This window comes from Nanorana parkeri, unplaced genomic scaffold (assembly GCF_000935625.1).
Source record: "Nanorana parkeri isolate BGI_ZX_2015 unplaced genomic scaffold, ASM93562v1 scaffold1505, whole genome shotgun sequence".
Lineage (NCBI taxonomy): Eukaryota > Metazoa > Chordata > Amphibia > Anura > Dicroglossidae > Nanorana > Nanorana parkeri.
The window spans coordinates 131,157-156,695 of record NW_017307773.1 but is presented as its reverse complement, the minus strand read 5'-3'; the positions used below and the strand labels follow the sequence as shown (position 1 = coordinate 156,695).

Genomic DNA, 25,539 nt, shown 5'->3' with positions numbered 1-25,539 from the left:
CCCCACCTCTACCACCCCCTCCACCTGTACCACCTTCCCCACCTGGACTACCCCCCCAACTTGTACCACCTTCCCCACCTGCTCCCCCTGTACTACCTCCTCGACCTGTACCGCCCCATCTACCTGTAGCAGCCCCTGCTTCACCTGTACTGTCATCTACATCTGTAATAATCCCTCCACCTGTACTACCTTTTCTATCTGTATAACCTCTTTTACCTGTACCGCCCCCTCCACCAGTGCTACCATCTCCACCTGTACCAGCCTGTCCACCTAAACTATCTTTCCCACCTGTACCAAGTCCTCCATCTGTACTACCTCCTCCCCCTGTACCACCCCCTCCACCTCTACGACCTACTTGACCTGTACTACACCCTCCACCTTTATTGTCCACTACACCCTCTCCACTTGTACTACCCCCTCCACTACTTTCTCCACTTCTACCACCTTGTTCACCTATACTACCTCCTCCACCTGCCTGTAGCACCCTCTACACCTCCTCCACCTGGATGTAGCACCCTCTACACCTCCTCCACCTGCCTGTAGCACCCTCTACACCTCCTCCACCTGGATGTAGCACCCTCTACACCTCCTCCACCTGCATGTAGCACCCTCTACACCTCCTCCACCTGGATGTAGCACCCTCTACACCTCCTCCACCTGCCTGTAGCACCCTCTACACCTCCTCCACCTGCCTGTACCACCCTCTACACCTCCTCCACCTGGATGTAGCACCCTCTACACCTCCTCCACCTGGATGTAGCACCCTCTACACCTCCTCCACCTGGATGTAGCACCCTCTACACCTCCTCCACCTGCCTGTAGCACCCTCTACACCTCCTCCACCTGCCTGTACCACCCTCTACACCTCCTCCACCTGGATGTAGCACCCTCTACACCTCCTCCACCTGGATGTAGCACCCTCTACACCTCCTCCACCTGGATGTAGCACCCTCTACACCTCCTCCACCTGCCTGTAGCACCCTCTACACCTCCTCCACCTGGATGTAGCACCCTCTACACCTCCTCCACCTGCATGTAGCACCCTCTACACCTCCTCCACCTGCATGTAGCACCCTCTACACCTCCTCCACCTGCATGTAGCACCCTCTACAATTACTTGAACCATACTACCCACTCCACCTGTACTTCCTTCCCCACCTCCAACACTCCCTTCACCAGCCCTACCCTCTCCACATGCCTGTACCACCTTCAATACCCCCTTCACCTGCACCATTCCTTCCCACTATACCAGTGTGGAAAAAAAGGAGTTCATGGAGTCTGGCCCTTTTTTTGCTTTATTTTTAACTCAGACAAAAGGGCTTAAAAACAAACAAAACAACAAAAGGTGGGCAGACTCGATGAACCATTTGGTCTTTCTCTTCTCTCACTCTCCTGTTTCTAGAAACACTCAGTCTGTCCATGTCGGCCATTTCTGTAAATATCTGTTTCAGGATCTGTGCGTGAACTTTCAGCGGAGGTCTCGTCGTTCTCCAGACGCTGGATACTGGGAGGATGTATTCAGAATAGATTATAAAATCAAATTTCCTCTTCAGTTAATGATTATAATGACATCTGTACATTCTATACATTGTTTTCTACATAGGGAGAAGACAGACAGATACAATGAGAGGTTCTTACCCTTCCCTGAATTTTTCCCCCTAAAGGCATCTCTGAAACAACAGAAGATCTGAGAGGACATACTTGTTATCGTTTCTGAGGCTTCAGACGTTTCCTCCTCTGTAGTATCCGTATCTTCATCTAGTTCATCTGTATCCTCAGACTCATCACTGTCTTCAAACCATTTCCCCGGCATAAGACCCGCCGAGTCATACGAGTTACATAAAGGCCCCACAATGTGAGTTATGAACGATTCCTGAAGTTTGGCTAACTGAGGGGCCGAGCGGTCCATGAACGGGCTGATGGGGAGGCCGAGGCTCGCCTCTTCATCCCCCTATGAAGAAGAAAAAAGAGATTTCCTAAAACAAACCACCACGCTTTCCATTACTCCTGTGCCCAGACTTTGGACATTCAATGATTTACATATTCTTAACGAGCAGTAAAAGAGTTTAGAAAAAAATCCTCACTGACCTCCCTAGGTGCTTTAAGGCTTCATTCACATGAGAAAAAGCCGGCACGTACAGCTCCGTGCTGCGTGCACGGGCATATCGGGCAGCTCCCGGGAAGGACAGGTGCTGTGTGTGATTAGTACACAGCCCCTGTCCTTCTCTATGGGAGTACGCGGCCATACGCCTCAATACGCTCACCCTAAGTGCAGGTCCGTATGGGTGCGGGTGTCCCGGCTCAGACGCAGACAGGATCCACCCTGTCAGCATACGAGTACGGACACCTTGTGGCGTCACAAGGGGGGTGCAGCCCGCACCCGGGTGCCAACATTGGAGGGGTGAACAGTCATTTTGGTGTCACCCCCTCTGAAAATTTGGGCACTCGGTCATTGACCGAGAGCCCGACAGCGTAAGAGAAGGACAGGGGCTGCGTACTAATCACACGCAGCACCTGTCCTTCCCGGTGCTGCCCGATACGGCCGTGCACGCAGCACGGAGCTGTACGTGCCGGCTTTTTCTCGTGTGAATGAGACCTTAATGTGGACTTTTTCATTCTCACATCACATCTCAAAGATGTTTACAGTAGATCAGGGGTAAGCAACCTTGGCACTCCAGCTGTTGTAGAACTCCAAATCCCATGAGGCATTGCAAGATTGACAGCAAGGCATGTCTTCCAGATGCAGCTGTCTGATGGGATTTGCATTTTCTCCACATCTGGAGTGCCGAGGTTGCCTGCCCCTGCTATAGAGGGCTGGAAGCCTGTCAGGACCTACTCTTATAGAAAAACACAGTGGGGGGAATTTATCAGAACTGGAACAGACAAAATCTGGAGCAGATTTCCATGGCAACCAATCAGCTTCTATGTCTCATTTTCAAATCCCAACTGAGCGAACTGAAGAGAGATGCTGATTGGTTGCCATGGGCAATTGCTCCAGTTTTGATAAATCCCAGTTTTGTATGATCTGGGAACAGGTTCATTTTAAAAGTAGGGGGCGAGACAACATAATGGCACAGTAGCACTGTCCTATGATAACCGAGGGCTATATAAAATATAAAAGAGGCAGCCACTATGGTCCAACAGTGTTATCCTCCTGCATGTTACCAGACAATACAGTGTCATGTTTCCAGTACCAGAGGATTATGGGAAATATAGCAACAATGGCTCAACAGTGTTATCCTCCTGGTTACCTATATTGAAATGTGTGTAAAGATGATATTTATGGGACACTGACGTCAAAGCTGGACTCCAGACGTACAGACAAATATATAGATAAAATAAAAATCAGCAGGCTGATGAGCTCATCTCTTTGTCACTTTGTTCTCTCCTTCTATCTGCATGTTCCTTGTTAACATATGAGCACTGCAGCACAGCTGAATGGTTACTTGTTCTGCTTCCCCTCTACGGAGTTCTGCTGTACAGGAAGTGGAAGATGCTGATGGCAAGTCACATTCAGGTGCTTACACTGATTGTGTTTACATAATTAATGATTACAGAGCTGCATTAATACGAGTCTTTTATATTTTTATTGATGCCGCTCTATACAGCCACCTGCACTGCTCAGACTGGCAGGGACCCTCGCTCAGCGCTGCACTGCTCACAGACTGGCAGGGACCCTCACTCAGTCCTGCACTGCTCAGACTGGCAGGGACCCTCACTCAGTCCTGCACTGCTCAGACTGGCAGGGACCCTCACTCAGTCCTGCACTGCTCAGACTGGCAGGGACCCTCACTCAGTCCTGCACTGCTCAGACTGGCAGGGACCCTCACTCAGTCCTGCACTGCTCAGACTGGCAGGGACCCTCACTCAGTCCTGCACTGCTCAGACTGGCAGGGACCCTCACTCAGTCCTGCACTGCTCAGACTGGCAGGGACCCTCACTCAGTCCTGCACTGCTCAGACTGGCAGGGACCCTCACTCAGTCCTGCACTGCTCAGACTGGCAGGGACCCTCACTCAGTCCTGCACTGCTCAGACTGGCAGGGACCCTCACTCAGTCCTGCACTGCTCAGACTGGCAGGGACCCTCACTCAGTCCTGCACTGCTCAGACTGGCAGGGACCCTCACTCAGTCCTGCACTGCTCAGACTGGCAGGGACCCTCACTCAGTCCTGCACTGCTCAGACTGGCAGGGACCCTCACTCAGTCCTGCACTGCTCAGACTGGCAGGGACCCTCACTCAGTCCTGCACTGCTCAGACTGGCAGGGACCCTCACTCAGTCCTGCACTGCTCAGACTGGCAGGGACCCTCACTCAGTCCTGCACTGCTCAGACTGGCAGGGACCCTCACTCAGTCCTGCACTGCTCAGACTGGCAGGGACCCTCACTCAGTCCTGCACTGCTCAGACTGGCAGGGACCCTCACTCAGTCCTGCACTGCTCAGACTGGCAGGGACCCTCACTCAGTCCTGCACTGCTCAGACTGGCAGGGACCCTCACTCAGTCCTGCACTGCTCAGACTGGCAGGGACCCTCACTCAGTCCTGCACTGCTCAGACTGGCAGGGACCCTCACTCAGTCCTGCACTGCTCAGACTGGCAGGGACCCTCACTCAGTCCTGCACTGCTCAGACTGGCAGGGACCCTCACTCAGTCCTGCACTGCTCAGACTGGCAGGGACCCTCACTCAGTCCTGCACTGCTCAGACTGGCAGGGACCCTCACTCAGTCCTGCACTGCTCAGACTGGCAGGGACCCTCACTCAGTCCTGCACTGCTCAGACTGGCAGGGACCCTCGCGCTCGCTCAGCGCTGCACTGAAGAAGATCACAATACCGGCATTCTGCGTGATTTTGGCGCTCTCACCTGCTCGTAGAACTCGTTGACGATCCCCTCCGTCCACTTCAGATGTAAATCTTTACATTTGGCGGGTCCGTTGATGTCAGCCAGCTTAATGCACATCTGACAGACCAGCAATCGGTCATTCTCATTGGACCAGTCAATCCCTGGCCCCACCTCCTCGTTCACCTGGAGGAGAGAATTAAGTAAGATTCGGATCACGGATGGATCATGATATGGCCGCCACATGGTACAATCATCACTCAGCACTACATGATCATCTCCCTCGCACTGTCCCAGACACCGAGCCGTCTATATCCTGGTAACGGTTAAAGAAATAAGGGCAATTCTTTAAACCAGTGGAAGAAAAAACAACAAACAAAAAAAAAACAATTGATTTCTGTTAAGAAAAAGAAAAGACCAAATTGTTACATATGTGAGCAGGGTTTGGAGATGGTGGGGCAGTGTGTAGCAATGTTTTGAGAAGGTGAGGCACTTTGTAGCAGTGATGAAGTTGGGGCATTACATAGAACTGGTTAAGTGAGACACTTTGTAGCAGTGGTGAAGTTGGGGCACTATGCTGATGAGGTAAAGTAAGGGAACTATGTAGAAGTGGTGATGTTGGAGCACTGTATAGAAGTAGGGAATTAGGGCACTGTGTAGAAGAGGAGGTAGGGGCACTGTGTAGCAGTGGTAAAATTGTGTTTGTTAAGGAATGCAATATATGTCCTCTGCAAATATGAAAGTACATGGAGTATGCGGAAAGCCAAGTCGCTCTCACCTTTGCATTGAACCTCGGAGAAGGTGGGGCACTATGTAGAAGTAGTGAAGGTGGGGGTGTAGAAATGGTGAAGTGGGGACCCTGTGTAGCAGTGGTGAAGGTGGAGCACTGTGCAGAAGTGGTAAAGGTGAGGTACTGTATAGCAGTACTGAAGTTGGGGCATTGTATAGAAGTGGTAAAGTAGGGAACTATGTAGAAGGGGTGAATTTGGAGGACTCTGTAGGAATAGGGAATTCTGGCACTGTGTAGAAGTGGTGAAGGTGAGCACTGCAGAAACAGTGAAGTGTGGACCATGTGTAGCAGTGGTTAAGGTGGAGCACTGTGCAGAAGTGGTGGAGGTAGGGACACTGTGTAGAAGTGGACGAGGTAGGGGCACTGTGTAGAGGTGATGAAGCCGGGGCACTGTGTAGAAGTGGTGGAGGTAGGGGCACTGTGCAGAAGTGGGGAGGTAGGGGCACTGTGCAGAAGTGATGAAGCCAGGGCACTGTGTAGAAGTGGTGGAGGTAGGGGCACTGTGCAGAAGTGGGGAGGGAGGGGCACTGTGCAGAAGTGGTGGAGGTAGGGGCACTGTGTAGAAGTGGTAGAGGTAGGGCCACTGTGCAGAAGTGGTAGAGGTAGGGGCACTGTGCAGAAGTGGTGGAGGTAGGGGCACTGTGCAGAAGTGGTGGAGGTAGGGGCACTGTGCAGAAGTGGTGGAGGTAGGGGCACTGTGCAGAAGTGGTAGAGGTAGGGGCACTGTGCAGAAGTGGTGGAGGTAGGGGCACTGTGCAGAAGTGGTGGAGGTAGGGGCACTGTGCAGAAGTGGTGGAGGTAGGGGCACTGTGCAGAAGTGGTAGAGGTAGGGGCACTGTGCAGAAGTGGTAGAGGTAGGGGCACTGTGCAGAAGTGGTGGAGGTAGGGGCACTGTGCAGAAGTGGTGGAGGTAGGGGCACTGTGTAGAAGTGATGAAGGCGGGGCAGTGTGTAGAAGTGGTGGAGGTAGGGGCACTGTGTAGAAGTGATGAAGGCGGGGCAGTGTGTAGAAGTGGTGGAGGTAGGGGCACTGTGTAGAAGTGATGAAGGCGGGGCAGTGTGTAGAAGTGGTGGAGGTAGGGGCACTGTGTAGAAGTGATGAAGGCGGGGCAGTGTGTAGAAGTGGTGGAGGTAGGGGCACCGTGTAGCAGTGGTAAAAGTGTGTTGAGGAATGGCGGACTTCTATCACATACATGGAGCATGTGGGCAGCCAAGTCGCTCTCACCTTTGCATTGAACTCTGCCAGGAAATCGAAGTGTTTCTTCAGGTCGGTGGCGAGAATTGCCTCGATCACCAGGAACCGGAACCGCTTGAACTCCATGTGATCTAAATTGATTAAAAAATTATATTCCGGCCGTGACAGGAAGAGATTCCATGCCGCAGCCGCATGGTGATTCTCCAGAACCGACCGGTCATTATAGAGCACTGCCTGGAAAAGAGAGGAGCTGCCATTACTTAAGCTCTTCCCACAACCACTCAACTCCAACAGAGCCCCTCCCTATCATATTACTACTGATTGAATCCCCTCCCACTTCCTCTTCTACTGGCTGAATCCCCAATCATCTTCTACATCTCATAGTAGCCCCTCCCCATTCATCTTTTACGCAATAAAATCACTCCCTAATCTTCTACATCACATATTAGCCCCTCCCAATTCACTGAAGCCGCTCCCCATTCTTTTACACCTCATAGTAGCCCCTCCCCATGCATCTACTCACTGAAGCCCCTCCCAAATCTTCTACATCTCCTATTAACCCCTCCCTATGCATCTTCTATCTACTGAAGCCCCTCCCTAATCTTCAAAACCTCATAGTAGCCCCTCCCCATTCATCTCCTGCTCACTAAAGTCCCTCCCCAATCTCATAATAGCCCCTTTCCATTCATCTTCTATTCACTGAAACCCCTCCTCATTCTTCTACATCTCATAGTAGCCTCTCCCTATGCATCTTCTACTCACTGAAGCCCCTCCCCAATCTTCTACATCACATAGTAGCCCCTCCCTATGCATCTTCTACTCACTGAAGCCCCTCCCTAATCTTCAAAACCCCATAGTAGCCCCTCCCCATTCATCTTCTACTTACTGAAGCCCCTCCCCATACTCCTACACCCCATAGTAGCCCCTCCCAATGCATCAACTACTCACTAAAGTCCCTCCCCCAATCTTCTACATCTCAAAGTAGCCCCTCCCCATTCATCTTCTACTCACGGAAGCCCCTCCTCATTTTTCTACACCTCATAGTAGCCCCTCCCCATTCATCTTCTACTCACTGAAGCCCTTCCCTATTCTTCTATACCTCATAGTAGCCCCTCCCCATTCCTCTACAACTTAATATGCCACTTCACTATGTTTTTTAATACTTTTGCTTTCAACCTGTTAACCTATAACACTTCTTACACCCCGCACTCTCACATCCACAAAGAATCCTTAGTTGCTCCTTTATTACGACTCTGCTGTCATTTTAACTCCTCCCACACCTAAATATCAGCGAATAGGTCCCACCCATGAGGATCTGCTATGTGTTGAAGGCAGATGCATTACCTGCGGTGCACTGGTTGCCACAAGGAAGGCATTGGTTCTTCCTGGGTGGTCGTAGTCGTGCATGGCTGCCGCTACATACAGAGCCATGAGCTCCAAGGACGGAATGTTCCCTGACAAACAGCCGTATGTTTCTTCTGAAGGATTGTACATCTTGGAGAAAGTGTAACCCATGTGTCCATGCGTGATGCCGCTGTCTGAATCTGAGGAGACACAACACATAACACGGGGGGCTTACACTTCTGTCCTCATGGGGAGGGGGGGTTATGCTACAAAATAACAAATTAATCACCCTTGTAATCCTATTACCCCTCTGGGGCGACATATTGCAGATATTATATACAGCAGGACCACCATCTCTGGCCTTGTAGCTCCACCCTATACGTAACCAACACATTCAGTGGGGCTGATTTACTGAAGCAATGAACAGAAGCAGAGATACATTGTTACAGGACTCAGGTGTGGTTTATTGCATCCCAAGGACCCCCCATTATCTAAACAATTACTGTCGCTATTTCCTTTCTGTATATAAATTATTTCCCACCACAAGCGGCTACGGCCTAACACTAATAATGTTTTAGTGATGCGTTTTCTGATATTTGTCCACTGGGGGGCACCATCGCGTGTCGAATAAAACTGATTTTTATATAGAATTACAATATTTAAGGGGTTATTCACAAAGTTGCCGAAGCTGTACGTCGGCTTGCTTCAGAAGTGCACAAGGAGTTCGACTCAGCCGATCCAACATCTAAATCGGCTGAGCCGAAGCTCCGGCAGCTCGCTCGCTGCCGTTTGCCTCTATTCTCATAGTGAATAGCTGAATGCTGCCGAGCGGTGCCACCTCCGTGGTACCGAGCAGAATAGAAAATTAATGAAAAGAGTTAAAAAAGAAAAGTCGAAAAAATATTTAAAAAATGTAAATAAAATAGTAAAATTAAAAAATAAAGATAAAAAAAATAAACAATTGGGCGGAGCTTGCAGTGACAGCTAGCTCTGCCCAACGGCTTCCTATTGGCCAGCCAATGAATAACAACTGGGCGGAGCAGGCCGTGATATCACAGACGGCTCCGCCCAGATGTTATTGTTTAATGACAAATCAGCGCCCCCAGGTCATTTGGGGATTTTGATCTGTCACTACAACTGGGCGGAGCCAAACGTGAGATCTTGGCTGGCTCCGCCCAGCTGTCATTTGCGGGGCTTAGGGACGGCCTTCGGCAGGCCATTCTCCCCGGGTGCCACTTCGGCTCAGTCGAGCTGAAGCATATGCCTTTGGCTGCTGTACGGGCTATTGTGAATAGCCCGTACAGCAGCCCTTCGGTTCGACTAAACCGAAGGGCTCCGGCGGCTGAAGAGAGCCGAAGGATCAGCTGAAGCTACGACTGGATCCTTCGGCTCCTTCATGAATAACCCCCTTAATGTATTTATATGTTCTCAGTTTATACCGCGCTGCACAGGATGATGGCGCTATACTGTTTTAATAGCAGCTTCTGGGTGTCCTTACTGTTGTCACTATTAAAGTCGACTTGTTTTCAGATGTAGGTATCACGTCCAGTGCAGCATGCTGAGTAATGTGTCAGTGTAACACTTCCAGGTATTTATTACCTCTCACAGAGATCACAGTACTCCCCCCTGACAATGCTGCCATCTGCTTTTCCCACAGGAAGGAAATAAACAATCTGTGTTCAGGCATCATCCAGGGTCAGCATCTACCTACTGGACTGAGAGATGACACTGGCTGAGAGATGACATGATCGTGCCTGTGTAGTCCTTGGCTGTGTTTGTAAATGCCTGACACAAATCAGCCCCTGCTTCTCACCTCTTGACTTGTAACAAAGTTACAATGTACAATCTGATCACTGGGGTAGGGAAGACTGTAGAAACGCTTCCTCCTGCCTGCAGCAGACTGATGACATCATCTCAGCCCATGCAAAGTCAATGACTGGAGGCGGAGCTCAACAATGCTTTTTAATAATAAAGGTTGGAGCTTTTCTGAGGAAATGATACTGTTGCTGTCTATTGGGACCGGTCAGGAATTTACTCAGACTTGAAAAGTTGCTGACAGGTCCATAATATTAATGCGAGATGAACTCCACTCCTTTGTTACCTGAATCGCTGGCTGAGCCATGATCGTTGACGGCGTTGTGCAGACCCGGGATGGCCTGGGTACTGAGGTACCAGACTGCATGTAACACGTCAGTGGCGTGGATCCTGTTGTGATCTAAAAGGAACATAAAATATTCAGTTACTGTATTGTTATTGGACGGAGTCCTTCTGCCACCTAGTGGCTGTCCTGAACACTGCACCTTACAAGCCGCAATCCCACGCTATGTGTGAGACATCTACAGTCCTATATGACTCTTGGCCAGGGGTGCGCAAACTCCGGCCCTCCAGCTGTGGTGAAACTACATATACCATCATGCATCTGTCTGTGGGGGTCATGCCTGTGGCTGTCAGAGACTTGCAATGTCTCATGGAATTTGTTGTTGCATCACAGCTGGGGGGCCGGAGTGTGCCCACCCCTGCTCTTGGCGGTTCTATGGGAAACCTCTTTTGGGCGCCATGTCTGATATGCTTGAGATCTTTGTGTGCAAAATGTGACAGCACATGTGCATAGCCAATTTGTACATATATACTGAGACCTGTTTAAACAGGAGCCAATTAAACTAACAACAAGTCTTTGGACTATTGGGAGGACACTTGAGTCCCCAAAAGAAGTTCGTAAAAGCACAGGATCATGCAAACTCCATGCAGTTATAAAGCAATGTATATTTCTTCACCCTGTTTTCCAATATACAAAGATACTTCAATCTCATCATTTGGTGTTTTAATCCTTTTACCTCTTGGCCAATCCCAGTCCTGAGTAACACTTGTAGAGTCAGACCCCATACTGGACCACAGACCCCAAATACGGATATAGAGGACATAGCGGAGACACATAAACTCCCATAAGTGTCGTTATACTCATACTGGAGCTCGGAGGCCAGAATCAAATTGGAGCCGATTGCTACATAGAATTTATATTTATAATTAAAACCTTAAAAAAGCAAATCAAATAATGAAAAAATCCCTTTGTAGCTGCCCTCAAAGTGACCAAAATATGTATTTAACACTATGGTGACCAGTGTAATGAGCAGAAGTTCCCGCAGAGCTGGTTAGGCATGCTGCACGGGTAACCCGAAATACTGGCCGAGAATCGGAGAGGTTTTATATCAGATAATTGATAGAAAATGTTCCAAATAAACTCAGATTTTATTTCAGTTTTTCAGGAGAGGATAGAGACCACCCAGGACCTGGGGGTGCGACAAAGCTGTTGAACCATCATGGCTGCCACCTCTGTATTTCCCATAATCCCCTGTTATGGAAAAAATGGTGTTGTGCCATGCTGTAACATGACTGTCCTGGGGGGAGGGAGGGGGAGATAAAGCTGTTGAACCATCATGACTGCCATATCTGTGGTTCCCACAATCCCTTGTTAGTGGAAACATGGTGTTGCAGCACGTGGTCACATGACTGTCTTGCAGGGGGGATAAATCCAATGAACAAACATGGCTGCCACCTCTGTATTTTCCATAATCCTCTGTTACGGGAAACATGCACCATGCGTTCACATGACTGGAATAAGGCTGTTGGACCCTCATGGCTGCCACCTCTGTATTTCCCATAATCCTCTGTTACGGGAAACATGCACCATGTGTTCACATGACTGGAATAAGACTGTTGGACCCTCATGGCTGCCACCTCTGTATTTCCCATAATCCCGTTACTTGGTACATGTTAGTGCACCTTGTGGTCACATGACTGTCCTGCAAGGGTACAAAGTCGTTACGCCATCATGGCTGCTGCCTCTGTACCCATAACCCCCTGTAGGATAAGTAAAGTCCATTATAATTGCGGTGTTTCTTGGCGGTGGCCATTCCCCGCTCGGACAATGTTCTACAGATAGCATCCGGCCGTGACCTTACATGGCGCTCATTAGAGGTGGAGATGCGTCCCGGGGACATTTGTTTATCATTGATTTGTGCTGCGCTGATGTGCCAGCCGAGCGGAAAAATAAAGAGTCTATAAATAGCGGGAAGGCTGCCTCGCCCGGAGAGCGGTCACAGCTCTGGGACACGTTCAATGGAAAACGTCCGTCCTATTTCCCCCCAAATTACACTGCGAATGACTTAGCAGACCAGGAGCTTCTACCACCCACGTGTCACTTCACCATGCTGAATTAAAGGACCACTCCACCCAGAATGAAAGCGGGGTTGTAATAACATCCATGTCGGTACAGAAACCAAATTCTCACATTTAGGTATCTGAAGGGCCCCAAGCCCCCACGATACACTTCCAACCACAACCTGTCTTTCATATCATGTTAAACTTTATATTCTCCACGCTGAGACCTCCATACAGGATGAACGCCAGGGACATTTAATGTTGGGGGGGGGGAGCTAAGCTTAGGCATCAGTTCTAAGAGTAATATCCAACACTAAAGCCCAACTCTGGGCAAAACTTTGTCCTTTGTTTTGGATGTGGGGAAAGGGTTTTATTTCTGTCTCTCGTCCTATTGGGGGAGAATCCTTTAAAGGACAGAAACTGATGGCAAATCTCTCCAACATGGTCAAAAACAAAGCACATTATTAGTAGAGCAGAGAAGGGTTAAATCTTTTGACAATGTCGCTATCATTGTCTGGGTCTTTCTGTCCCGGTGACAACCGCTCCCCCCATATCTTGTACAGGTGACAAGGACAGGAAGTGAAGGGAGATCTCCCCCCAATAAGGTTACACATAGAAATGTAAAAAAAACATCCCCTAATCCATCCAAAATTAAAGCCCAACTTGCCTGCAGTGAATGTCACTATCTACGCTTTATAAATATGCCCCTAGGTGTCATGGGTTCATGTTAGGGGTGAGAGGGGCTTCTGGGTCATTAAAAGGGGTAGGAGAGGTTTAGGGGTCAGTACGGGGTCAGCTGGTTTCAGTGCAGGAAGCCGTATGCACAGATCCCAGCACTCTCCGTGCCGTGTCTTCTTAATAATGTCCGCATGCCCGGAACATCACTAATTAGAGGGAAGTTATTAATGTTAATGATGAGGATCCAGATGTCCTTGCCATACTAGCAAATGTACATTTCTTAAAGGGGACCTGCTCACAGAAGTTATATGGGCTGCCATTTGCTTAAACTCTACTTGTGAAACTGCTAAGTGCAAACGTGGGCCCGGCAGAAACTTCACATTTATTCACTAAGGTTCTATTGTACAGGCCCTCAAAACAGTCATCAGGACAATTTGGGAGAATTCCGGACACCCGGAACGCTGTGATGAGATCAGGGATTAGTACATAGCAGACCCCACTTACACGGAATGTCTCGGTAGCCGTTCTCCAAGGCGTGAAAATAGTTCATGAATTCCTTCAGGGGGATTTTAAATGTCTGCAGAAGATTCATGTCATCGAAGAGTCGATACGACGTCTACAAAGGGGAAACACGAGGAGCATTTGTGAATATACTTTGTAACATTGTGACAACTGTCCACAACAAAGGAAATATTAGATTCCGCTGCCGCTGTCACAGATTTGGGGGCTTCACCAGATTCTGCCTCTCTGTGTAGTTAGCGCCCCCTGGAGGGCACATATGGGACCTTTAGCACTCGGACTGCTGGTAAGATCTTTGCTCTGCGCTTCTACCAGTGTCCCCTGTGCCGTGCAAATGTGTCACCATAAGAACTTGACACCAAGCCGGCAATTATTTCTATGCACAGCCCCACCTCTGCGCTTCCTAAGCTCCACCCCCTTTATTGTGGCTCAGATATAGGCCTCAGGCAGCCAGATATCTCACCAATGTCTGGAGTGTATGACATCTCCAAAGTCCAGTCCACTGATGTCACCCCAAGGCTGACAAAGCTTTATTCTATGAAATCAAAGTGAAACTGGCAGAGTTCACTTACAAACAGTACTGACATGTATGGTTCGCTAGATCACCTTATATACACTGGGATGGGGGGAGCCCCCAGATTCTGGGGCACACTTTAATGCCCTGACTGTCAATCCATATGGTGTCCTCCACCAAGAGAGCGCAATCACCTCCAGGGAACCCTATCCAATCCCAGCCTGCACTCAATGCTCATGTGAACACAGCTGATCCCCCTAGATTTGGGAATCCACCGTAGGTTTCGGACCAATGTACTCTAATTCCATGAAGGAAATCATTCTGCCACCCACCTGGCTGAGGATTCGGCCGCAGCTCTGACCCGTCATCTCCACCAGGTCAAATATGGGGAAGTTCCAGTTGTTGACTTCCCCCATAAGGTCATCTACATTGTCCATGATGAGTGGCTCTGGGGCCAGGATGGGCTTGTCCTGAGTGCAAGAGAAACACAGAAATGGAGATCAGTTATGTGTCCAACGCACAAAAAGTCCCATGGCTACATGAAATATTGGTACCCAGACTACTGGGGGGGTCCTGATTTCTGATCTAGGAGGGGATCCTGTGCACTAATAGTGGGGGGTCCTCTGCACTCATAGGAGGGGATCATGTGAACTGATAGGAGGGGATCCTGTGCACTGATAGGAACAGATCCTGTGCACTAATAGTGGGGGGTCCTCTGCACTGATAGGAGGGGATCATGTGAACTTAAAACAGGGGATCCTATTCACTGATAGAGAATCCTCTGCACAGATAGGAGGGGGATCATGTAAACGAATAGTAGGGGATCCTGTGCATTGATAAGAAGGGATCTTATGCACTAATAGGAATTGATGCTGCACAATGATAGATGGGGATCCATGGCACTGATAGAGGGGGATCCTGGGCACTGATAGTGGGGGATCATATGAACTTAAAGCAGGGGATCCTGTTAACTGAAAGAGAATCCTCTGCACAGATAGGAGGGGATCATGTAAATGAATAGTAGGGGACCTTGTGCACTGATAAGAAGGGACCTTGTGCACTGATAGGAAAGGATCCTGCACATTGATAGAAGGGGATTCATGACACTGATAGAAGGGGATCCTGGGCACTGATAGGAGGGAATTCAGCGCACTAATGGGAGGGGATCAAGTGCAATGATAGGAGGGAATTGTCTGCACTTATAGGAGGGGATCCTGTGCACTGATAGAAGAGGCTCCTGGGCGCCTTTTAGGAGGGGATACTGGGCACTGATAGGAGGGGATCCTCTGCAACAACATATGGCAAATAATCCCCACCCAGGTCTCTGGACACTGTTTCTGACTCGAACAATCTGTCTCATATTCAATAATGATAATCTTGATTTTTGTATTAAAACTCGCAACTTAAGAACTCCGATAAGCAAAATTTGCATATTTACTATTTATATAAAACAACCAATATACTGTATAATTCCTGAAGGTTGTAACTCTTATCACAGGAACATCTGAGGCCTCTGTCAGTATTGAACACCGCAGAGGAATCTGAAAGTCAGTCTGGCACACCAAGTATGTCCATATTCCCCGTCGCACTCCTAGCCCGGAATCAAAACCCAATGGTTATAGGTGGGTGTAGTAGTGGAAGCGGATGGCCCTGCCAGTCATTCCATAAGCAAAAGTAGAAACCACTGGCATTTCAAAATACCTTGTGTCAAATCTTCTTTATTAATATGATCAAGGGGGTCTCACTGTGTATGGCAACATTTTGGAACCCTATCCGGGTCACTTTGCTTGCCTGAGGAAGGAACCGGTTGGGTTCTAAAACGTTGCCATATACTGTGAGACCACCTTGATCATGTCCACAAAAAAGATTTGATGCTAGGAATTTTGGAGCGCCAGTGGTTTCTACTGTTACTTATAGTCTGGCGCACCAGGGACTTCACACTGGATTCTGGGAGTCAGTCTGGCACACCGGGGACACGACAGGGGATTCTGGGAGTCAGTCTGGCACACCGGGGACATGACAGGGGATTCTGGGAATCAGTCTGGCACACCAGGGACACGACAGGGGATTCTGGGAGTCAGTCTGGCACACCGGGGACATGACAGGGGATTCTGGGAATCAGTCTGGCACACCAGGGACACGACAGGGGATTCTGGGAGTCAGTCTGGCACACCGGGGACATGACAGGGGATTCTGGGAATCAGTCTGGCACACCAGGGACACGACAGGGGATTCTGGGAGTCAGTCTGGCACACCGGGGACATGACAGGGGATTCTGGGAATCAGTCTGGCACACCAGGGACACGACAGGGGATTCTGGGAGTCAGTCTGGCACACCGGGGACATGACAGGGGATTCTGGGAATCAGTCTGGCACACCAGGGACACGACAGGGGATTCTGGGAGTCAGTCTGGCACACCGGGGACATGACAGGGGATTCTGGGAATCAGTCTGGCACACCAGGGACACGACAGGGGATTCTGGGAGTCAGTCTGGCACACCGGGGACATGACAGGGGATTCTGGGAATCAGTCTGGCACACCAGGGACACGACAGGGGATTCTGGGAGTCAGTCTGGCACACCGGGGACATGACAGGGGATTCTGGGAATCAGTCTGGCACACCAGGGACACGACAGGGGATTCTGGGAGTCAGTCTGGCACACCGGGGACATGACAGGGGATTCTGGGAATCAGTCTGGCACACCAGGGACACGACAGGGGATTCTGGGAGTCAGTCTGGCACACCGGGGACATGACAGGGGATTCTGGGAATCAGTCTGGCACACCAGGGACACGACAGGGGATTCTGGGAGTCAGTCTGGCACACCGGGGACATGACAGGGGATTCTGGGAATCAGTCTGGCACACCAGGGACACGACAGGGGATTCTGGGAGTCAGTCTGGCACACCGGGGACATGACAGGGGATTCTGGGAATCAGTCTGGCACACCAGGGACACGACAGGGGATTCTGGGAGTCAGTCTGGCACACCGGGGACATGACAGGGGATTCTGGGAATCAGTCTGGCACACCAGGGACACGACAGGGGATTCTGGGAGTCAGTCTGGCACACCGGGGACATGACAGGGGATTCTGGGAATCAGTCTGGCACACCAGGGACACGACAGGGGATTCTGGGAGTCAGTCTGGCACACCGGGGACATGACAGGGGATTCTGGGAATCAGTCTGGCACACCAGGGACACGACAGGGGATTCTGGGAGTCAGTCTGGCACACCGGGGACATGACAGGGGATTCTGGGAATCAGTCTGGCACACCAGGGACACGACAGGGGATTCTGGGAGTCAGTCTGGCACACCGGGGACATGACAGGGGATTCTGGGAATCAGTCTGGCACACCAGGGACACGACAGGGGATTCTGGGAGTCAGTCTGGCACACCGGGGACATGACAGGGGATTCTGGGAATCAGTCTGGCACACCAGGGACACGACAGGGGATTCTGGGAGTCAGTCTGGCACACCGGGGACATGACAGGGGATTCTGGGAATCAGTCTGGCACACCAGGGACACGACAGGGGATTCTGGGAGTCAGTCTGGCACACCGGGGACATGACAGGGGATTCTGGGAATCAGTCTGGCACACCAGGGACACGACAGGGGATTCTGGGAGTCAGTCTGGCACACCGGGAACACCGCAGATAATTATGGGAATCACTTTATCACACCAGGAAAACCACTTTCTAGGATGCTGGGAGTGACTGACCTCGGTTGATGTTATTAGTGCGTGGAGGTCAATGTTGTCCGGTCGATACGTTCGGCAGACGGAGCCTTTCCTGGACTGCGTCCCTTCTCCCTCGTCATCGTTCTGTACAATGTCGCTACTGTCGCTGTTGTTGGTTTCATGTGTGCTGTCATAGTCTGACGTGGTGTGAGCCGGGTCATCTGCAACAAAAGCACCATCACTGAATGTGAAAAGATGGAGGATAGAAATTATGTAATACTTCTAACAGCAAAAAACCCTCCCGCCAGGTCAGGCCCTCCAGAACAGAGGAATTAAGTTTTGTTAGGACCATGCACGTGCCTTTGCACATGTGCATTAAAAGAGAACTATGGGGTAACCTTTTTATCCCATAGTTCTCTTTACGGTCACGGGAGGACATATACTAACCTCCTCCGGTGACCCAAAGCTCAGTATACTGCTGACAATACTGTCGAGATCCACCCAGCTGGCTGATTGACAGCTGGCTCTGCCTATCTAGAGACACGGCCAGCTGTGCCCGCCCCCTCCCCAGTCTGTTCCTCCAGTCAGCGCTGGAGGATCGGAGCAGGGGGGAATCCCTGCGGGGAGCCGTGAGTGACAGTCACCACTCTTTGCAGGGAGATGATCGAGAAGTGAGCGAGCGACGGTATGTGTTCACTCACTTCCCGATCTATAGAGCCGACCTGTGACAGTTTCAATGTCACAGGTCGGCTCTAACTATGAGGATGAGTGATTTCCACTCACCTAATAGTTCTCCTTTGATACAACAGGTTGAAGTGCATTAAGGCATAAAACAACAAACAGAACTCTTGTATGTATTGCAGCACATCACAATAAATGTTCACTGCTGTAAAACCGCATTGGGGTGCCATTTATGAATTCCATTGCAATGCATTCCACAGAGGATTGTGCATTATGGTACCATGCAGTATATACATCTCTAAAGCAGAAGGCTGCAAGGAGTCTGAGTTCTGTACACTTCATGACCCTGGACACTGCAGAGGATTATCTGACCGATTGTGTATTTGGTGTTACAGGGTTTGGCCAGTTAGAGCCCCATAACAGACATCACATGTATCATACCTGTTCGGCTCTGAGAGTGCGTTATGTCATTTGTGTCTGCTGTCCTCTCCGCTGGATTTACCTGGCTGTACGGCCGCCCACAACTGCAATGACATGCAAATGGAAATCTATTACTGATAACAACTTTCATTATTTTAGCACAGCACCCTGCAGACAGTTACTTTTATATAATATATTAAAATGTATTTATTCTGAAAGGTTTACTCCACCAAGAAAGGATGACAGTGGTTGAAGGATGCTGGAGAAATAAACCCCGGACAGTCTATTCTGTCTTTCAGTTGATTCTGTTGGTGAGATCAATCTGCTGCCTTTTACGGGTCTGTACACCTGCTGTGCCCATTATGAGGGGTTTTCATCATCCCTGTGCTGAGTTCCTTGGGTCAGCTCACCTGCTGTGCCCATTATGAGGGGTTCTCATCATCCCTAATCTAAGTTCCTGGGTCAGCGCGCCTGCTGTGCCCATTCAGAGGGGTTCTCATCATGCCTGTGATGAGTTCCTGGGTCAGCTCACCTGCTGTGCCCTTTAAGAGGGGCTCTTACCAACCCTAACCAACCAAACCTGGGTCTGCACACCCATTATGTCCATTTTGAGGGTCTACAACCCTCCCTGTGCTGAATTCCCGGGTCTGCACGCCGCTATGTCTATTATGACGGTCTACCACCATCGACAGTTCTCATTTCTGCACATCTCCTGTGCCCATTATGAGGGACTCCTGCTGAAACACCACAAACTGGGTGTGAACAGAGCCAAGAGTTACCTCTGAAAAATCTTAACAAGAGATATAAAAACCTAGCAGCCCGCCAGGCTCCACCTCTAATAGAAATAACATTAGGACTGACCATTTCATAGAAGTATTACAAATGTTCTATATAGCGCCCACATATTCTGTAGCACATTAAAACTGTAACAAGCACAATTATAGAACATGACATATCTGGATTCACAGTGAATATGCTGTCTGTATAATATGGTGAGGACTAAGTGAAACGGGAAACAGTTATCTTGCCAATCTTTGTAAATAAGAAGCCTGAAAAGGCTGAACATGCTGAGTGCTGACAAAACACTAAAAGTACAAGTGCTGTCTGTTTGATTTGGGGAACCCTTTAGGTCAGTGGCCTATATTTAGTTAATGGCTTGGATGCAGTGGCGGAACTACCGCCGGTGCCTGAGGCTGTCGGGGGGCCCAGTGGGGTCCGGTCCTGGGCACCCCCACAGCCTCAGTGGGGTCCGGTCCTGCAATATGGGGCAGTGCACGGTGCCGGTGTTCGAACACCGGGGCCCCGCACTGCCAACGGGCTTCTCAGTGAGGGGGCGGGTCCTGTCACTCACCTCACCTCCCGGCCGCGTCCATAGTAACAGGCGGCGTGAGGGTAGGTGAGTCACAGGAGGTGTGTGTGTGTGTCACAAGCCCCGCCCCCTGCAGTGCACACATCGAAACTCCCGGGCTGAGGGGGGGATTGGGGGAGGTAGGTGTTGTGAACTGCTCTTTTTCATGTAACTAGACAAGTGGGTTATAATGGGGAATATTACACTGTAATGTTCCCTATTATAATCTATTTTTCTGATTAAATGATTACAGACAGGCCTCTGTTCTATCAAAGTTTGAGACTACGTTAGAATGTGTGACCAGTGACGTGATCACACATTTTAACGTAATCTCGCCCAGTTTTCGGGCATCGCAAATCGCATGTGCAGGAGAACCGATCTGTCCTGAAATGTCACTTCTATCCGACTTTGTGAGTGCGGTGGAATGTGAGATCGCAGTCGGAGAGAAGTGACATTTCAGGACCCATCAGCTGTTTCAGGGCAGATCGGTTCTCCAGCACATGCGATTTGCGATGCTGATCTGCCCTGGGAAAGCGCTGGAATGCTTCACCTATTGGTGGTCACACATTCCACCGCCGAAAAACTGGGCGGGATTACGTTAAAACGTGTGAGCACGTCACCGGTCACACATTCTAACGTAGTCACAACCTTTGATAGAACACCGCCATCAGGGGGGTATGGCCGGTACCCATGTGAGGGGTCTGGGGGGCCCTCTTACATGGGTATCATGGGGGTGGAGGAGGCTGGGCCCCAGCAGCAGCAGGTAAGAAGAGTTGGGAGGAGGTGTATAGGGAAAGGGATAAAGGGATCCCGACGACAAGACCAGCCCACCTGGGACCCTGCAGAGCCCACCATAGAGAGTCTCAGGTGGGCTATGCAGGATCTATGGTGTGCTCTGCAGGGTCTCAGGTAAGTCCAGCACGCTACTGCAACATTAGAGACCGCTTGGGAGGGGGGCCCAAGATAAAATCTTGCACTAGGGCCCTTTGGTTATTAGGCCCGCCACTGCTTGGATGAGCAGATGTCTTGTTTTGTTTTATTCTATGGACTATCTTGCTGTACAGAGCTCTCCTGCATTGAACTGTGTGTGTTTGCTGCTTTGCTGAATAAAAGTGTTGGACAAACCTTCTTTGACTGTTCCTGGGTGTCCTTGTCTTCTGCGAGGTTTACCGCTGCCAATCCAAGTTGGGCCTGCTCCCCTTACTCTCTCTCTCCTGCTCTGTCTCTATCTATCTATCTATCTCTCTATCTATCTAGTGTCCGTGTGAATAACTGTTCCACATATACTGTCCGGATCAGGAGATGTCAATCCCCACAGAACTGTTAGCACTGGTGTGAAGATAGATTACAAAAATATAGTTAAATTTTAATGTCTAATTCAGGCTCCAGTTTGGGGGATAATTAGGGGACTTGCTTTAGGATTTCGGTCCAGTTTTAGGGTCAGATGAAACATAGAATAAAGTATATCCAACTATTTTAGGCTTGGGAAGAGTAGAGAATGGTTAAACCCTCCTGCAAGTTTTTTTTTTTGCTGCCTGGAGACATTTCCCTGTACTTCCTGTCCTCACGACACAACAGGAAGCGTGGGAAATCCTAGAACACGTGTGTCCATTGGAAGATTTCCTCTTACCTCCAGTTCTAGTGATAAATGTAAAATTTTGGATTTCCCATCACTTCCTGTCTCGGTGACCCCAGGACAGATGCAGAGGGTACATCTCCCCAAAGGGAACAGAGATGGCGATTAAAACCTGACACAGTGCATCCAAAGCTAAAAGAAAAATGTTTGACTTTTGGATCTTGTGATAAAGCTAAACTCCGGGATAAGCAAATATTGACCTCGTACAAGAGCCCTGTGTATTCTTCTTGAATCTTGGTGAGCTTTGTGTATTTCTTCCAGATCTGTGCAGAAACTTGGAGCTTCCTGTAATAAAGACCGGTCACTGATGCTCTCTCTCCAGGTGCCGGGTGACTGGTCTGGTCTTTGCCCCCTCTGTAGTTTTCTGCAGGCGTGGACAGCAAGGCGGGGCTCTCGCAGAGGTCCTTGGTGCAATGAGGAATTGTGCGGTCTGAAGTCTATGCGATGACACCACATTTGAGGGGGATATTTGGCTTGGTCAGAGGGGGAACGGCAGGACTGGGCACAGAGCTGACGCACAGATTGATGCATACAAGTGATTACCTGCTACATACAGCGGTGGTGTCTTCAGGGACGGGCTCGGGAATTTCCGGCGCACTCCTGGAACACGTTAAGGCTTTGTGTGGGTTCAGGCCGAGGCGGCTGCCCTCGGAATCTGTGAACTGCACCGGCAATGTCTTTATCGTGGGGCTGGGCACCGGCGTGCCGTAACTCGGGGAGTGACACGGGGAGCTGAGCGGAGAGATGGAGGGTGGGATACCTGAGGAAGAGGAAAAGTCAGAGTATTTGTCATTCGGAATATGAAGCATCTGTTTCTAATCTCAAGGTGTTCATTTATTAATGTTTACATTCTTTCCATTTACTATTACTCTATACACCATATACAGAGGGGAATCCACTGGCTTACAGCTCATTAACTTCCATCAAAGAGCTGAGGGGCTGTGTGAAGTCTGGGCCCTTATCAGAAATCACATGCGCTGTGACTGTTTGATAGAGGAGAAGCTGTCAAAGATATTTAAAGAACTAAAAAAGTATTGATGGCTCCTTCCTTATCAAGCAGTTTCTCTTGGCAGGCCGACTTCAACCAAAGGCTCACATTTGTTTAATTTCAGATAAGGGCTTTGGTGTCACACAGCCCTCAGTCAGAAGTTAGCTGAACTGAACCTACTCCACTTAGGCCGAGTTCACACCTAGGCGTATCTAATATGCGCGTTTCGTGACGCGTGTTTTTTCCCACGATTCGCGGTAAACAAAACGTGCGACAAACGCGCGTTTCCGAGGGCTACTTGGCTGTATCCCAATGGAAACGCGCGACAAAAACGCCCCAAAGAAGCTCCTGTACTTCTTTGGGCGTGGGGCGTTTTGTAGCGCGTTCGTACGGCCTGTAATACGCCCAGGTGCCAACCATAGCCATAGGAAATAATGGGATTTCGGTGTTTGAGCGTTTTGCAGAGCATAGGAACGCGCTACAAAACGCCCAGGTGTGAACCGGCCTTACTGAGAAGGAATGCTCAGTGATTTATATCCCTCAGCTCCAGAAGAGCCAGGGCTGTTTGAAGTTCAGGTTCGGTTCTGAAAGTGACAGACTTTCTTTAAGGGGTGATCCCTTTATAGAACTGGTGGCAGCACCTCCTACAACGAATAGCCGTTCTGCACAACTGATAAGGGCTCAGATATTACACAGCCCTCAGTTCTCCTTTAGATGTAAATGGCATAAAAAAATAAAGCTGAAAGCGTTAAATGGAAGCTATCGACCTGTGTGAGAAGCCTCCATTGAATGATTACAGGTTGAATACTAGATCAAGCTTCACTTCCCTGGAACGGCCATGCAGCCCAAACACTTTCTGCTTCCGTTTTATGCTTTACATAGACAGGTTCTCTTTACAGATATCCTATGATTGAATGTTTTATATCAGGTGAGCACACAGTGAACCTCCACATACACATGCATGCCCCATTGCAGGCCGGAGCCTCTCACGTTGTTCCTCTCGTTGTTCCCGCTTCGCCCAAGCAGCCATTTCACAATGAAAACACAAAGTTACGCAATTCGTTCTATTTAAACCAAAACATATTTATTAATGGGAGATAAAATATTTCTGTCACAGATTCAGGATTTCAACACCGCTGATACAAAGAGACCTTTTCTGCTGTTGCTCAATGACAGTGGGAGAAATTTTTTTTTTTACTGCAAATAGAGAGAAAACCAAAACTAGCGCATTTGTTATCGCGTTATCGCGTCCGGCCACCTGCATGGTAGACACATCTAGATGTCGGTTGGAGGACGAGAAATATAAGTCGTGAAAAGTCGGCGTATATCATCTTGTTCTGATTTCATTATATAAAACACCCGCTCTGGATACAGAACTCCCGCTATGATCCTAAAATTGTGTGTTCACCATATCCGAGTATCAGCAATCCCCGGATTGTATGTGGTCAGAATTCTGTACCCGGAACATAAAGAGTTAATGGATTGCAGCACACAGCAAAGTCCTGGGACAGAGCTCTATCTGCTGGTGAACTACCAGACCCATCATGCCCTGCCAGACACCTGGAGAACTTGCTGCACCTTGTGGTGCCTCAGAAGGAAGATAAGAGCTCTGGTTAAGGAACTACAAATCTCAGCAGGTTGTTGTTTGTGTTTGGTGCAGGTTCTTCATGTTCATCCTCTGGGATAATGTGTGTCAGTGCTGATCGTGTCATCATTGATATATTATGGGAATGTGGTGTTATCAATACTGATATCAGGGTCGGGAGCGATCGGTTCATGATTGGGGTTTATGGGTTACTTCTTGGTTTACGGATGACAGACTATGTGGGATGAGGGTTTGGAGTGACAAGAAGAGATTTAGGGTGACAGCTAGAGGTTTAGTATGGCAGACAGAGGATTTGTCTCAGGGACAGGGATGACAAATATGGGTTTTAGGATGATAGATAGGGGTTTGGAAACATAGAGAGAGGTTTAGGATGACAGAGGGGGTTTGGGATAACAGATAGGGGCTTGGGATGACAGGTAGAGGTTTAGGATGACAAATAGGGGTTTGGGATAACAGATAAGGGGTATGGAAAGACAAAAAGAGGTTTGTAATGACAGATAGAGGTCTGGGATGACAAACAGTTAACGGATTACAGATTCAGAATGACAGATGTTTTGGATGGCAGATTGTGGTTTGCTATGGCAGACAGAGGTAAAGCATGATTTGAGTTTGGGATAACAGATAGGGGTTTACCATGACAAATGGGGGTTTAGGATGACAGATAGAAGTTTGGGATGGCAGACAGAGTTATAGAATGGCAAATAGGGGTTTAGGATGACAGATACGTGTATGGGATGGCAGATTGTGGTTTGCAATAGGGTTTGGGATGACACATAGGGGTATGTTGTAGTTTGGGGAAAATGGTTGACCTTCAGACGTTTGAGCCAAAACATGTCATGAACATTCACTCGCACACAATGTAGTGTTGCTGATTCTTCTGCACCATCAAGAACAACCCCAGTTTTCAGAAAACGAAAAGCAGTGCAAAGCATTCTGGGAACTGGCTCCGCACTGCGTCCAGGTGTTGTGGGATATATTCTGCTCATAAAGTAATTTATGGATTTGTATTATCAGCACTGCTGACCCTTGCAGCTTTTAGTTGTTCCCTGGTGAGGCTTACAGAAGAATGATTCCTTTGTAATAAACTTTTCATATCTTCATAATAAATTTTTGATTAAACATATAAGTGATCTAGCCCCCCCC

General features: G+C 49.2%; 1 protein-coding gene across 2 annotated transcripts in view; it reads right to left on the bottom strand.

Moving 5' to 3' along the window:
* The window catches only part of PDE3A (phosphodiesterase 3A), a 55,871-nt gene that overhangs the window by 4,478 nt on the left and 25,854 nt on the right, over positions 1-25,539 (bottom strand). Inside the window, exons 5-14 of one of the 2 annotated variants that reach the window (XM_018570327.1) lie at positions 22,346-22,562; positions 18,840-18,922; positions 17,760-17,938; positions 14,364-14,501; positions 13,503-13,614; positions 10,264-10,377; positions 8,163-8,362; positions 6,849-7,052; positions 4,859-5,020; positions 1,702-1,951 (exon numbers count right to left, since the gene is read on the bottom strand). In XM_018570327.1, coding sequence (XP_018425829.1) covers positions 1,702-1,951; positions 4,859-5,020; positions 6,849-7,052; positions 8,163-8,362; positions 10,264-10,377; positions 13,503-13,614; positions 14,364-14,501; positions 17,760-17,938; positions 18,840-18,922; positions 22,346-22,562 — 1,659 coding nt within the window. Of the gene's footprint in view, positions 1-1,638; positions 1,952-4,858; positions 5,021-6,848; positions 7,053-8,162; positions 8,363-10,263; positions 10,378-13,502; positions 13,615-14,363; positions 14,502-17,759; positions 17,944-18,839; positions 18,923-22,345; positions 22,563-25,539 lie in introns of both variants that reach the window. The other variant, XM_018570326.1, reaches the window with a different exon arrangement.